The 15,573-nt window shown below is 38.4% G+C and overlaps 2 protein-coding genes across 2 annotated transcripts; both read left to right on the top strand.

Annotated features, from left to right (window-relative positions):
* On the top strand, positions 1-378 carry LOC143890853 (protein transport protein Sec61 subunit gamma). Its single transcript, XM_077395535.1, has 2 exons — positions 1-94; positions 263-378. The coding sequence occupies exons 1-2, from the start codon at positions 1-3 to the stop codon at positions 376-378; spliced, it is 210 nt and encodes a 69-aa protein (XP_077251650.1).
* Positions 379-11,483: 11,105 nt separating this feature from the next.
* LOC143890852 (protein transport protein Sec61 subunit gamma) lies at positions 11,484-11,860 on the top strand. Its single transcript, XM_077395533.1, has 2 exons — positions 11,484-11,577; positions 11,745-11,860. The coding sequence occupies exons 1-2, from the start codon at positions 11,484-11,486 to the stop codon at positions 11,858-11,860; spliced, it is 210 nt and encodes a 69-aa protein (XP_077251648.1).
* Positions 11,861-15,573: the final 3,713 nt, after the last annotated feature.

Here is a 15,573-nt window from a genome sequence, read left to right as displayed (position 1 = left end):
ATGGATGCCATAGATTCAGTGGTCGATCCTTTGAGAGAATTCGCCAAGGACAGCTACCGCCTCGTCAAGAGATGCCACAAACCAGATCGGAAAGGTAAAATTACAGTCCGATCGCTCTTTCTATCGATTATTCTTTTTTTTTGAATTTTTTGATCAAATCTTCAAAATATCATGTGGATGTTCGAAATTTAAAATCTCTCGTTAATCTTTTTATTTTTTTTCCCTCCTCGATTTGGTTTTGAAATCGCTCAATACGGTGTAGAATTCACGAAAGTTGCGTTTCGTACTGCGATCGGGTTCGTTGTGATGGGATTTGTAGGGTTTTTCGTGAAGCTGATCTTTATTCCAATCAACAATATCATCGTAGGTTCTGTCTAGGTAAGGATCCCAAATAACCCTAACTTTTCTTTTCTTTTTTGAATGGACGATTACTTTTCTCATTCATTTATTTTTAACTGTTGTTGAAATATTGGCATGCATGTGAGGAATTCTGTCATTATTTCATTTTTTTTTTTTTAGTTCAAGGATGAGAATGTAGAAATATTACCACTATTGTAGCTCATTGGAAGATTTGGGTTATCACATGATTAGCAATTTTAATTGATAATCAAATTTTGAAGCTGTTTGGAATTTTATTTTATTTTATGAAATTGTTGAAATTAGCTGAATGCCTGTGCGGGATGCACGTGTTAAGATAGTATTTTTAGAATTAGTCTATAGAGTTCAATTATGGACGCATTAAAGCAAGGTTATTAGATACTGAAGGGAAACCCACATGCAAGTTTCCTTGCATGAATTAGTGGACCAATCGCTAATTGTGGTTGCTCCCTTTGGCATGAGCGAACCTGTTTTGGAATGGGTTAGGAATGAGGGGTAATATCCATTTATTGTAGCCTAGGAGGGACTCATGGCTAAATAATGGATGCAAAACTGAAATATTCTCCATTACGAATAGACGAAAACCATCGGCACAGTCTTGCAGAATTATAAGATAGTTAGAGGAGACATTATGCCTAGTTTTTAAAAGAAAAATAATGGTGGCAGAAGCATATGTTTGAACCACTTGTTTAATGATCTAAACCGTTTGGATGTTTGCGGCGATATGCATGTATTTGAGGTGATATGTTGCATGTATTTGAGGTGATATGTTATGGGATTTGAAAGGAAGTTTATAATCAAACAAAGAAGTGAAGTAGACAACCAACAATCCTCAGATTTTGTGAGCATTTCCCAAGTTGACTTGTCCTAATCGACTACTGGAAAGTGAAATACTCAAGAGGGGGGTGAATTGATTTTAACACTAAATTAGCCCTTTTTAAAAAATTACCTATGAACCCTAATTGGAATTTTTCTTCACTTAATTAAATATTTGGTTAGTGCAAATATAATTGAAAGCAAAATGAAACGTCAAACCAAAAACAATAATGAAAGTGCAAGACAAGAAAGAACACACCGATGTATAGTGGTTCGGGCAAAGCCTTACTCCACTCTTCTTAAGATCGTCCTTAAGGATTTCCACTATTGGAGACCTCAACGATGCCCGGCTCCGAGGCGGTTACACTTCCAAGGGATATTAAATGAGGATGCCCTTACACCTTTACAAAGACTCTCCTTCTCCGCCGAGTTCTAATGAGGATGCCCTGCATCTCACATGCACACACGTCCTATTTTAGGAACCCGGAGTGTTATCTAGCATGGTTGACTGGGATTTCATCACCTGGTGCCTCTGTGCTAGAGAAATATTCCACCCTTAGCCTAGTACCTTTATGGTACGTAAACGGATCTCTTGTTCACGTACTGATACGCCGGACACTGGTACAGTATATCGAACATGGATTCGCGCTAAGGGAACTCTTGGCCTTACCCCTAGATTAACCCACACATGCATGTAGTATACGAACACATGTGCATCACGTGTGTGAGCCTAGTATAGGATATCTTACCCAATTGTGTGTATGAGCCTAGTTTAGGATATCCTACCCATTTGTGTCTAGATTAGGCTGTAGTCCATCTTCCAATGGCTACGATCGGTCCTAGGTACACAAACAAAGTCATGAGTCGAGATCCTCTCTCCACTCCGCTAGATTAGAGTTAGGGTTGATGCCTTCAGGTAACACTGATAAAATGTGCGAAGATTAAAAAACTTTTCCTTTGGGGTTAGGATGTAAATCCCATTCATTTCCAAAGATCTCATAGGATTAGTCATTCATGATCCATCCGTTAAAAGCAATCTTATGCTATCTCATCTCATCTTGATCTCATCTTGATCGTACAGTTGTTGATATCCATCATTCAGATTTTAGATCTGGTCCTTGACCCTACTTTTATCATTCTTATGGCCATGGTCTATTATCTGAGCCATTGATTTTTCATTGATCCATGTTTATCATATATCTTTTACCCCTGATCATATCGAAATCATTGACGAAAAAGTTTGATCTTACCTATATCCTTTGAGTGCATGATCATTGCTGAGATCGAAACTTATTTTGATTAGGGATGTTTATCGTTCCTGATTCTTCATTCCCAAAAGAAGACCAGTTATACTCAAATGAGACTTAAAGGTGTGGATTGAGAATTCATTGAGACATTGTTGATGTAGGTCATATTATCATTGTCTATTTTTCTTTAACCTTCATAGACAGTATTTCTTTGATTTTCAGAATAAAATACCCTTTGGTGTGTTTCAAGATTACTCTTTTCTCTATTTGTTCAGAATCTTTATCCCATGACTATTGATCTAGTGTGTGTGCTTCCAAGTCAAGAGTCTATGTTTAGCGAAAGACCATTCTTTCTAACGACTGACCATTTCCAATCATACTTGATCCAGGCAATCTATTGTTTTACCCACATTGTCAACATAAGCCTTTGTTGCCCCATTTAACCTAGACCTTGTGGAGTTGCCTTTTCTGGGATTCCTACTCTGGGATTGAACTTTATAGTTATCATTATCATGAGGAAAGGTGTATCATCTATAAACTTTCAGTGTCAGTTCACTACCTTTGAAGAAGTGTCCTGTGTCTTTAGATTTGTCTTTCATTGAGTGTACATCAACTTTCTTCTCTCTAAGTTGAAAAAGTTCAGTTATGTAGATGTTAAAAAAGAAGAAGAGAGAAGTGTCATATCTGTCAGTCTTTCTTATATAGAGTCAGTGTTCTGTTTTCTATCAGAACTGATGAAGAGCCCATTGAGGTGTGTCAAAAATCATCAATGTACTTACAGTCTTCAATTCAATAAAATGGTTGATTTTGTATCTTTGATACTCTATGATTCACTCTTAGATCTAATATTTAAACAACTAAAGACTCCCTTCTCGGATGAGAATGCAGACGAAATTCACCTCGAGATCTGAAAGATGGTCGAACGAGAGGAAGAGCGTCGAGCATAGCCACTTAAAGAAGAAATCGAAGCCATTGATAGTGGTATCGAAATCCGAAACTCGGGAGAAATGGATTGGAAAAACTTTATCTCCTAAGGAGCGCAAAGAATTGATAAACCTGTTTAGAGGGGTTTGAGGTAGTCTTGCTTGATCCTATAAGGATAAACCAGGGAAATGCCCTGTCGTTGAGCAAAGCAAGACTTCATCTGCTTTAGGCATCCAGTTGAAGAGTACAATTTTAAAGAGATAAGCATCAGACATCCTGTGGAGCTGATGAGATACTGAGAGAAGATTTTCAGACAAGGAGTTGTGGAATCTTGAGCATAAATCCAAGATCTTTGAGATGGGAGCGGAGCACAGTGGTTGAAGTTTTGCCTAATATGCCGTCAGACTCCTCGAAAAAAAAAATCAAAAAAAAATCAAAGTCTTTGAACCTTAAGCAAAAGAGCTTGTACATCAAATACATCAAGAGGCCATCATTGGACGTTTGAGCCTTAATAGCCAAAATCCTAACGTTTTAAAATCCTTTTGAGAACCCTTTGGGCCAACAATTTAAAGCCAATACTTCTTTTCAAACACATTATAAACCCGGGGCATTTATGCACCCGAACTACGTCGGACCTGATCCCCATTTCTTCAGGGGTACGTAGGCAACTTGATTAATTCAGGTTCGGTCAAACCTTGGGATAAAATTCCTTTTGAAAATTTTGAAGCTAAATGCTAAACCATTCTTTGAAAAATCCCACAGCGAACTACGCGGACCTGATCCTCCATTTTTGGGGTACGTAGGTACTCTGCTGAACCAGATTCGGTCCAAATCCTTAGAACCTTAGGTATTCACCCCTTTCGAACCCAAGCCTACCTAGAAAGTCCTTCTGGTGAAACAAGCAAAGGTTCGAGGCAAATGAAAAGAAAAACAGAAAGAAAAGAATGAGAGTCTGAAGACCCGCTAGGTTGATAACCCGAAAGGGCGGCCTAGATAAAGTCATTTTCTTGCTAAGTCAATAACCAAAGAGATTGGCTTACGTAAAGTAAGGGTAGCGGTCTGCTGGATTGAAAACTTGAAGAGACAATCTAGTCAGAGGCAAAGACTTTTCCAATGAAAAGTTGAGTTGAATGGAAGCAGAAAGAGTTCCTCAGTAGCGAAGAATTCTAAAGTTTGAGAGCAAGTAGTGCAACCAAAAGTGAAACAAGTGGTCTTTTAGACTGAAAACTTGGAAGACATTAATTTTGACTTCTTCCGAAAAGACAAATCAAGGAGACCGAGAAGCAACCTCTATAGGGCAGGATCCTGGAATCCGAATAGTGTCAGCAAGGCTTACTTTGACACATTTTTAAACTAGGGGCATTAAAACCGAGCAATCCGAAGGGGTATAACCATGACGGATGTCCTGATGGAGGAAACTAGAGCCTTTTGGCATGGTTTTTGAGACTACTCTAAGAGTGGCTGATCTTACCATTTAAAAATAACACATTTGATTTAAGAGTGAATCAAAATTTAGTCAAGTCCCTTGAATATTGTAAGTCTTCTTTGAAAGAGTCCTCAGGAGTCTGTTCCATGTTTCTCATTGTTTTCTTTTAGAATCCAAAGTGTTTGGCACTGGAGAAAATGGGTGTACACCTTCCGAAATGTAAAGAAAAATCTAGAGTAGATCCTGGTTTAAGAATCAAGGAAGGGCAAGAGATTTTTCATTCAGACCTGCCTGAAACATCAAAGCCTCAAGCACTCAGCAAAACGAAGAACTCTTACGTTCAGCTTTTGTGGAGTTGGTTTTACTACTATACCAAAGAAAGAACCCATGCAAACTCACATTTTTCCTACTTACCTTGGTTCTGCCTTCTTAAGACCTTGTCATGGAAGCACATCATACTAGGGGCATCTTTTATGACTTGCGTCATAAAAGATATTACACAATGATAATTGGGATATCTATTTTTAGCAAATAGAAACCAGAGAAGCTTGAACATACTCTTTGAGTTAAATTCCTTGATCAAATTGTCTCTTTTAGAGTCAAAGTCTCAGAAACTTCAATTCCCAGCGGAGTATAGAATCTAATCCTGCATCCTTCAAACCTCATCAGAATGCTTCTCACCTGTTACAGAGAATCAGCACCTAAAAATCTCACCAATCTACTTGAGTTTTGCTTTCAGCAAAGATCATGCGCTCCTAGTTATTCTCGGTAAGAGATGACTGGCCCATTAGTGAAATCGATCAAAGATGGTAAATTCTTCATTCCTTTTGAAGGTTTTTAATAAAGATAGAAATTAACAGATTCCGTGTTCCACGATCTGGTTTTTCTTCTTTTGTTCTGAAGAGCTTCTTAATAAAGATAGAGATTAGCAGAATATGTGTTACACGATCTGGTCTTTTCTTCAAAGTGTTTTGAAAAGTGTTTTAATAGAATAAGAAATCATCGGATTTAGTGTTGCACTATCTGATGGTTCATTTGACTTGTTGTTGAAAATGTTTTATAAGGAAAAATTACTAAACCTGTGTTACACGGTTTAGTCCCTTTTGAGGGGTTTTAAAAAAAAAAGAGAGAAAAATTACCGAATTTGCGTTACGCGGTTTGGTCTTTTTGAGGATTTTTATAGGGAAATTTTTTTTGATCCTGTGTTACACGGATTAGTCTTTTCTTCCTTCTCCCGGGTATTTAGTACCCTGATGATTAGTATTGTAATGTCAAGTAGTGACTTACCTAATCATCGTTCCGCAATGTGCAGCTTCCTAATGTGTTAGGAGTCATGTGTATCTGCGAAGAAGTTTGTATGGGACTGTTTAGCAGGACATACAAATTTGGGTTTACGTGGAACTGTTTAGCAGAACCGCGTGATCCGGAGTGATTCGCTACCTTGAAAGAGAGGAGTCAGAATTACTCGGATAGTTAAACAGATTTATTTTCAGCAATGATCTGTATAACTATCGCTAGGCTTGAGACTTAGTCTCGCCTCGGGTATTAGAAATTTGAGTTTGGCTTGAATAGTCGAGTACCCTAATAAGTGGTCGAGAAAGTTTTAGACTGATCGACGAGATTTTAACAGAGTTCGAAATTATCAAACCTGAGTTACACGGTTTGGAATTTTCTTCGGTCTTTTTGTGGGTTGCAATAAGGAAAATATTTCCGATCCAGCGTTACGCAGATTGGTTTTTCCTTCCTTCGCCTGGGTACTTTGTACCCTGATGATTAGTAGTGCAATGTCACGTAGTGACTTGCCTAATCATCGTTCCGCAATGTGCAGCTTCCTAACGTGTTAGGAGTCATGCGTATCTGCGAAGAGGTTTGTATGGGACTGTTTAGCAGGACATACAAATTTGGGTTTATGTGGAACTGTTTAGCAGAACCGCGTGATCCAGAGTGATTCGCTACCTTGAAAGAGTGGAGTCAGAATTACTCGGATAGTTACACAGATTTATTTTCAGCAATGATCTGTATAACTATCGCTAGGCTTGAGACTTAGTCTCGCCTTTGGTATTAAGATGTTTGAGTTTAGCTCAAATATTCGAATACCCTAATAAATTGGTCAAGTCTTAGACTGATCCGCATGATATAAAAAAAAAAAAAAACTCTTTGAGTGTTTGGTTTTGAATTTGTTTTGGACGAGTTTTGATACATTGGTCTTTGGCCTATTTTTGCAGGTTTCTAAAAAAGAAAAAAAAAAAACTCTTTGAGTGTTTCGAATTATACTTGTCTTAGACAAATCGCAACGTGGTTTCTAAAAAAAAAAGGTGAAAACTCGTGGAGTGATTGGAATGATTTGTTTGTTTGGTTGGTTGGTGCTCTTAGAGCAATTGTTATGTTTGCTTTGGCTTAGCCTGATAAAAAAAGAAGAAGAAAAGTGTTTGTGTTGTTGTAATCGTTCGTTCGTTTTCTTATTAACTAGTTTAGATAGTTGAGTCATGAGTATTAGGGAGAGACTATCTCTTTGAGATGTCTTAGTTGCCGAGTTAAGAGTTAGTGAGAGGCTATCTCTCTATTGTTGGTAGAGTTTTATCTTTGTGAATATCATTTTGAAGCTGAAAAAAAAAAAAAAAACCAAAAATTTGTTTTGCTTTTGGGTCAGTCAAAATGTGTCGTCTGTTCAGCTTTGCCATTCGCGTGTTACACACGCTCTGCCAAAGAGGGGCATCTGTAGACACCCCATTTTGACCGGACCCAAGTTCGCTATGCCTGGGCGAAATCCCGTTCAATCATTTTCGTCGTGTTTCGCATTTTTCCGCTAAGTGTTGAGAAGAGATTATTCATAAGAATCCGACCAAGGGAGAATTTGGACCCGTTTGGTGGGCCCGCATTGAACATTTGTCTAAATTCGAATCAACCGGGGGGCCCACATTGTTTAGATCCGAAAAATTGAAAAATACCCTGATTGGTGAATTTAGTGTGTTAAATCCATGTGAGAACCCCCTCTATCATTGATTTATATGTTTTAGGTCATTAATATCTTGATCTGACTTTACGGATCATCAATCGGGACAAAATAAGCTAGGGTCACTTCATAGCCCGGACCCTGATTCCATTCCGAGACCCGATTTCCGTAAATCGTTAGATCAATGGCAGATCTTGACCTGGGTCTAACCATCCAAAACCACCTAACCTCTCCTCTCATCCTAACCCTCCAAACCTCACCTAACCTCTCCTCTCATCCTAACCATCCAAACCTCACCTAACCTCACCTAACCTCACCTAACCACCTAACCTCACATAACCTTACCTAACCTCACCTAACCTTACCTAACCTCACCTAACCTCACCTAACCTCCTATCCCATTCTCCTATAAATACCCTCTCATCCCACCATCCAAAGGAGGAGAAGAAAGGGAAGAACCCCTCTCTTAGAAAAAAAACCATCTCTCTCTCTCTCTCTCTCCCCATTCAAAGTGAGGAGAGCAAAGAAGAAAAAAAAAGATCAAGAGGAAGAAAAGCAGAAGCGATCGCACATAGGCGGGATTTTCGAGTTTTTCGGCTTTTGGATTCGGCAAGGAACTCATCACAGGTAGGTACACTGTTTTCGGAATTTTTCAGAATTATTTGGTATATTTTCGGATTTTTGCATGATTTTTAACGAAGAAAACTAAAAGATATACTAAACAGATTCCAAAAATAATGAAATTTCGTGGGAAAATAATATGATAATGATACATTCTACCATGAATTTGTGAGAATTTTTGGATTTTGTTTGGTGTATTATTTTACGCATTCTTTGAAAATTATCAGATTTTGGGAGAATTGTTACTGACGTCAAATCACAGATAAAATTCTCCAAATTTTTACAGTAGTCTTAAATTCTATACTTCTTGCTTCTGTAAAATTTTCAAGTGATTTGGATCTTGTTTCATATGAGCTGTAGTGTTAATTCATAATCTGGTTTAAAATTTGAAAAATCCGAAACTGATAGTAAATAGTTTTCTAAATTCATGGAAATCTCACAGCATGCTATTTTCCCTTATCTCTTACTACTGTAGAAATTTCATGGAATTTAGATTTCTATTTCTAGTAGTTTCTGTGTTATTTTGCAATCTGGTCAATTAGTTGTTAAATCGAAATTAAATATGAGTTTAATTTAAAAAATCTGTAAAAATCTTCCAGGAAGCTACATTCTATCACATCTTCTTGCTACAGAAATTTCAAATCATTTCGAATTCGTTTGTAACAGTTTCACTTGTAAAATCACTCATATGGTTAAAAATTGGTAAAATCCATTAAAAAATTAAAATTAATTGAAAATCATCTTAAAATCTCTAAAGCACCTTCATCTTTGTGTGTGTTTGGGAGACCCGCCCGGTCTCATTCTCTCGTTAGTCCTCTTTGTGCGCCGTTTGGTTTTGGAAGAACGCCCTACTCGGCTTGGCTCCATACCCCTACCCTTATGGGTATTGGGTTGCACATTTGTTGCACCCTAGGGCTAGGTAGCTGTCCGGCCCGGCTGGGTGTTTTACCTCTGCCAAATGTGCAAATTCGTGTTTCCTTTTCTTTTAGAGAGTCTTTGACTCATCTATCCTTTAGTTGGTGTTATTGGAGTCTTTGACTCATGTTTCCATTTCTTTTAGAGAGTCTTTGACTCATTCGTTCTTTTGTTGTATTACTAGGAAGTCTTTGACTCATTGGTTCTTCTGTTGGCGTTATTTGGGAGTCTTTGACTCATTCCTCCTCTAAGTTGTAGTATTAGAGAGTCTCTGACTCATTTGTTCCCCTCTTTAGTGTTGTTAGTTCGGAGTTTCTCCTTTAGAGTTGTTGATTACTTCGCTTTGATTAGAGGCTAACTCAGTCTTATTAAAGCTTTGCTTGCTTGGGATCTTGGATCGTTTTCTCTCTTCTTGGGACGCTATCTTTCTTGTTGTGGTTCGTCTCTTTGAGGCGTTAGTTGCTTGTTTGGGGTTTCCCCTTTTTACTTTAGGGCTTTGCCCTAGTTTATGGTTATGCTTGTTTGTTCTCTGTAAGAGTGAATTCATCTAAAGGTCCTGAGCATTGGAAAAGCTTTAAAATCCAAAAACATTGGAAATTTAAAACTCAAAAACATTTGAAAACCTCTAAAAAGCCAAAAATGTTGAGTGTTTTAGAAATAACAATTAGGAGAGTTCGTTTCGAACTACGTTGGCTTGATCCTCTTCCGAGGTACGTAGTGCAGCTTGGGATTTATATCCCAAGTCCAGCCAAACTTTTTTGTAAATAACTGTTTTAAACCTTCTTCAAAAACCTTTAAAATCTTGTTTTCAAAAGATCTTCCTCTAGAGTTAGGAGTTTCTCCTAGATAGAGAGTTTTAGAGTTAGGATTTTTTTTTTGATAGGTTATTTGATTGTTTGTTTGCTGTGTGCTTGTTTTAGAGTTAGGGGTCTTTCCTAGAGTTATAGGAGCGCCTCCGTCCGGTCAGTCGGCGATCCACATCGCCGAGTGATGACTAGAGTAGGATACGCTAGTCCACCCTTGGTTTTCCTTAGGAAATACAGCCTAGTCACACATAGATTGTAAGAACCACCTGCATTAGCTTAGGGCTAATCTGCATTTAGTTAGGGCATATGGGTGTCATAAAATCCACAATTCACTGAAATTTAAATAATCGTACAAGAAACTTTAATAACCGGTTCGGTCTTTTAGATCGAGTCTAGGATAGAAGTCTAGGTGTCTTAGGCATCCTAGCTTAGAATAGGCGCGAAGAACTACGTTGCCTTGATTCTCGTGGAGGCGGGGATACGTAGGCTTCTTTGGATGAATACCAGACCATCCGAGGACTCAGGCTAATAATTTAGAGTCTTAGGATTTGTTATGTAGTCATCGTATATTTTGATGTGTTTTCTTACTTTCTAGTACTGATCCTATACCTTTAGCTATAGCTTGCATGTGTTTGCATATCAGAAATTAGATCATAGGGTGCATGTCACGTAGTTCGCACATTAACAGAGAGTTGAATGAGCCATTTAAAATGAATTTAAAAGAGTTAACTTTTGGAATTGAAGACCGATTATCGGGCAGGAATGATGCATGTGGTGGATAAATCCCCATACCTTCCATTCTTGTAACCAGGTAGCGAGTCTAGATTTCTGGTTAATTATGGGTCCTAGATCCCACATCTAGGTGGCGACTCTGTCAGTCTCTTTTGTGTGGAATTCGGATTGCCTTAGTGATCCCAAGTTCACATAAAAGATGAATTAAAATCAATAATAAAAGGCACACGCCAATCGCGTGGGTACGAGAGACCAAGAGATAGTGCGTGGCGGCTCGCGCCCCACACCCCTCTCGCGGGATCGGGTCCCACACCAACGCAGCGTTTGATATAGGTGGTGATAAATTCGCACCCTCTGTGGGATAATTCGCACCACTGTAAAGGAGGGAATGTGGCAGACTTTAACGCCTAAAGTGGTGCAAACTATCCTACAGAGAAAGCGAATTTATCATCTCTCTTGATATAATGTCTCATACTGAGTCATCTAGTCAGAAAAATCAAAGGGAGTTTCTCTTAAATAAGTGAAAAAAGTAGGGAGTTTGTGATAAATAGCGTCAAACTACTATAAAACGCGTCAACATAAGGCTTCTTTCTTTACATAGTCATACAATTCTCAAATTTCTCCTTCTCCTCTCAGATCTAGGGTTTCTTCTCCTCCTTCTGAAAATGGATGCCATAGATTCAGTGGTCGATCCTTTGAGAGAATTCGCCAAGGACAGCTACCGCCTCGTCAAGAGATGCCACAAACCAGATCGAAAAGGTAAAATTACAGTCCGATCGCTCTTTCTATCGATTATTCTTTTTTTTTGAATTTTTTGATCAAATCTTCGAAATATCATGTGGATCTTCGAAATTTAAAATCTCTCGTTAATCTTTTTATTTTTTTCCCTCCTCGATTTGGTTTTGAAATCGCTCAATACGGTGTAGAATTCACGAAAGTTGCGTTTCGTACTGCGATCGGGTTCGTTGTGATGGGATTTGTAGGGTTTTTCGTGAAGCTGATCTTTATTCCAATCAACAATATCATCGTAGGTTCTGTCTAGGTAAGGATCCCAAATAACCCTAACTTTTCTTTTCTTTTTTGAATGGACGATTACTTTTCTCATTCATTTATTTTTAACTGTTGTTGAAATATTGGCATGCATGTGAGGAATTCTGTCATTATTTCATTTTTTTTTTTTAGTTCAAGGATGAGAATGTAGAAATATTACCACTATTGTAGCTGATTGGAAGATTTGGGTTATCACATGATTAGCAATTTTAATTGATAATCAAATTTTGAAGCTGTTTGGAATTTTATTTTATTTTATGAAATTGTTGAAATTAGCTGAATGCCTGTGCGGGATGCACGTGTTAAGATAGTATTTTTAGAATTAGTCTATAGAGTTCAATTATGGACGCATTAAAGCAAGGTTATTAGATACTGAAGGGAAACCCACATGCAAGTTTCCTTGCATGAATTAGTGGACCAATCGCTAATTGTCGTTGCTCCCTTTGGCATGAGCGAACCTGTTTTGGAATGGGTTAGGAATGAGGGGTAATATCCATTTATTGTAGCCTAGGAGGGACTCATGGCTAAATAATGGATGCAAAACTGAAATATTCTCCATTACGAATAGACGAAAACCATCGGCACAGTCTTGCAGAATTATAAGATAGTTAGAGGAGACATTATGCCTAGTTTTTAAAAGAAAAATAATGGTGGCAGAAGCATATGTTTGAACCACTTGTTTAATGATCTAAACCGTTTGGATGTTTGCGGCGATATGCATGTATTTGAGGTGATATGTTGCATGTATTTGAGGTGATATGTTATGGGATTTGAAATGATGTTTATAATCAAACAAAGAAGTGAAGTAGACAACCAACAATCCTCAGATTTTGTGAGCATTTCCCAAGTTGACTTGTCCTAATCGACTACTGGAAAGTGAAATACTCAAGAGGGGGGTGAATTGATTTTAACACTAAATTAGCCCTTTTTAAAAAATTACCTATGAACCCTAATTGGAATTTTTCTTCACTTAATTAAATATTTGGTTAGTGCAAATATAATTGAAAGCAAAATGAAACGTCAAACCAAAAACAATAATGAAAGTGCAAGACAAGAAATAACACACCGATGTATAGTGGTTCGGGCAAAGCCCTACTCCACTCTTCTTAAGATCGTCCTTAAGGATTTCCACTATTGGAGACCTCCACGATGCCCGGCTCCGAGGCGGTTACACTTCCAAGGGATATTAAATGAGGATGCCCTTACACCTTTACAAAGACTCTCCTTCTCCGCCGAGTTCTAAGCGGTTGTTCTCTAGGGAATTAAAAAAGGAATGCCCTAGCCACCTATACAAGAAGTGAAGATTGAATAGCTTGGCTTCTTCTTGAAAGCTTGATGCTCTTTGTAGATCCTTGATTGCTCTTCAATGATCCATTGCACCCAAAAAGATGTTTTGTTCATGAAAAGCTGCCCATTGTTGGAAGAAGATCAAGACCAAAATCCATGAGTTTTAATATGGAAAAGACAAATAATTAACAAAATCTTTCATGGGTTTCAAACATATAAATGTATCAAGAATGAAATTGATGCAACTGAGGTAATGGGTTTACCATTTTCTACTGTATTTTCCCTCCAGTTTCCCTTGGAAGAGACTTGTTTGCTGCTCCTCTTCTCTCTTTTCCGTTTAAGGGCAGAGAGAGAGACCTGTGCCCTAGTTTTTATCTGTATTTTTTTACGCTTCACTCGACTTGTGAGAGTGGGGCTCACATAATTTGATGATCTAAACCATTCATTTGTTCCTCCTCGGCTCAAATTTTTTTTCAGTAGGATGATCCTAACCGTCCAATATGTTCTGTGTAAAATGAATGGCACGGTAGAGAAACCTCCTTGAAAGTCCATTCTTAAAAAATGAATGGTTAAGATCATCCAATTTTGTGCCCCTCAACCGTCCAATATTGATATATATGATGAGTTGTCATCGTAGCACAACTCTCATCCAACCATTGCTTCCATATTGGGGCCATTTGGATACGCGGATTTTAAAATCCAGGTTTTAGGTTGAAAGCAATGTACAAGAGGGTTCACCATCAAGCTGCTGTGTGCTCTTCCGACAGCGTTTCTTGGATTTTAGGTAAGAAATCCAGGTTTTTGAAATGTCTCCCACATCCTGCGATTTCTAAAACATGGAAACATGGGATGATCTGTTGCTCTCTCACTGACGGAAGAAGGGCAAGGAATCAGAAAACGACGGATGGTCCGCTTCCTCTCTTGCATCTTATCTACAATTTTGAAGAAATCCTAGATTCTAAAATCCACGTATCCAAACGGCTTAGGGTCATCCTTTCTTGCCCCAATTAAGGGTGCAACTTGGGTCAAACTCAACTCGAAACAGACGGTTTTAACTTGCTTGGGTTGGCATTTCCTTATGTTGGGTTGGGAAAAGCCAACCCGATTTAATTTCGGGTTGGGTTAGGGTTGAGGCCTTGGCAACCCGACCCAACTTGAACCCAGCCTCCGTCCTCTAATTTAATTGTGATTTTCTCTGTGCTTTTTTTTTCTTGTACTATTCTGTTTGCCCTAGGAGAATCCAAACCCAACCCAACTCAAACCTGGCTCGATTTGGAAAAAAAAAAAAAAAACAGGTTAGATGGTTGACCATCCTCGACCTGAGGTCCAAGTTAGGTCGAGTTAGGATTGAGGGAATGCTATCTCGGGTTGGGCTAGGGTTGGCTGCAACCCTATGCAACCCGACCCAAGTTGCACCCCTAGACCCAATACATGATATTTTTATTTTGCCCAACTGAGAAAAAAAAAATTAATGAATTTTTTTTAGAGGAATTCTAGACTGAAGGGAGCCCTTGCAAAAAAGAGGTGAAAGGCTCTCCCATTGGCTGCACATCCCCATCATGCATTAATAACTGCCGAAAAGTCAAACATGATGGTGATTTGCAGCCATTGGGGGAGCTCTTTCACCTCTTTTTTGCGAGGGTTCCCTTCAGTTTAGACTTCCTATGTTTTTAAAAAATTAAAATAACTAATTTATTTTTTCCCCATTCGTGTTAAGGTAATAGAAATACGAATCGGATTAGGAATTTAGGATACGTATTTCGATAATCCAACGCAACGTTTGATATAGGTGGTGATAAATTCGAATTTAGGATACGTATTTCGATAATCCAACGCAACGTTTGATATAGGTGGTGATAAATTCGCACCCTCTGTGGGATAATTCGCACCACTGTAAAGGAGGGAATGTGGCAGACTTTAACGCCTAAAGTGGTGCAAACTATCCTACAGAGAAAGCGAATTTATCATCTCTCTTGATATAATGTCTCATACTGAGTCATCTAGTCAGAAAAATCAAAGGGAGTTTCTCTTAAATAAGTGAAAAAAGTAGGGAGTTTGTGGTAAATAGCGTCAAACTACTATAAAACGCGTCAACATAAGGCTTCTTTCTTTACATAGTCATACAATTCTCAAATTTCTCCTTCTCCTCTCAGATCTAGGGTTTCTTCTCCTCCTTCTGAAAATGGATGCCATAGATTCAGTGGTCGATCCTTTGAGAGAATTCGCCAAGGACAGCTACCGCCTCGTCAAGAGATGCCACAAACCAGATCGGAAAGGTAAAATTACAGTCCGATCGCTCTTTCTATCGATTATTCTTTTTTTTTGAAGAGACTAAAATGATGGTTTTTCTTGACTAGGAGAGAAAAACAGTGATGGGTTTCTCTTGTTTTGCACGTTCCTTTCAATTCAAGGCAATCG

Source organism: Tasmannia lanceolata, unplaced genomic scaffold, assembly GCF_043159265.1.
Source record: "Tasmannia lanceolata isolate RefF3 unplaced genomic scaffold, GAP_Taslan_0.1 ptg000013l, whole genome shotgun sequence".
NCBI lineage: Eukaryota > Viridiplantae > Streptophyta > Magnoliopsida > Canellales > Winteraceae > Tasmannia > Tasmannia lanceolata.
This window is presented reverse-complemented; position numbering and strand designations above follow the sequence as displayed.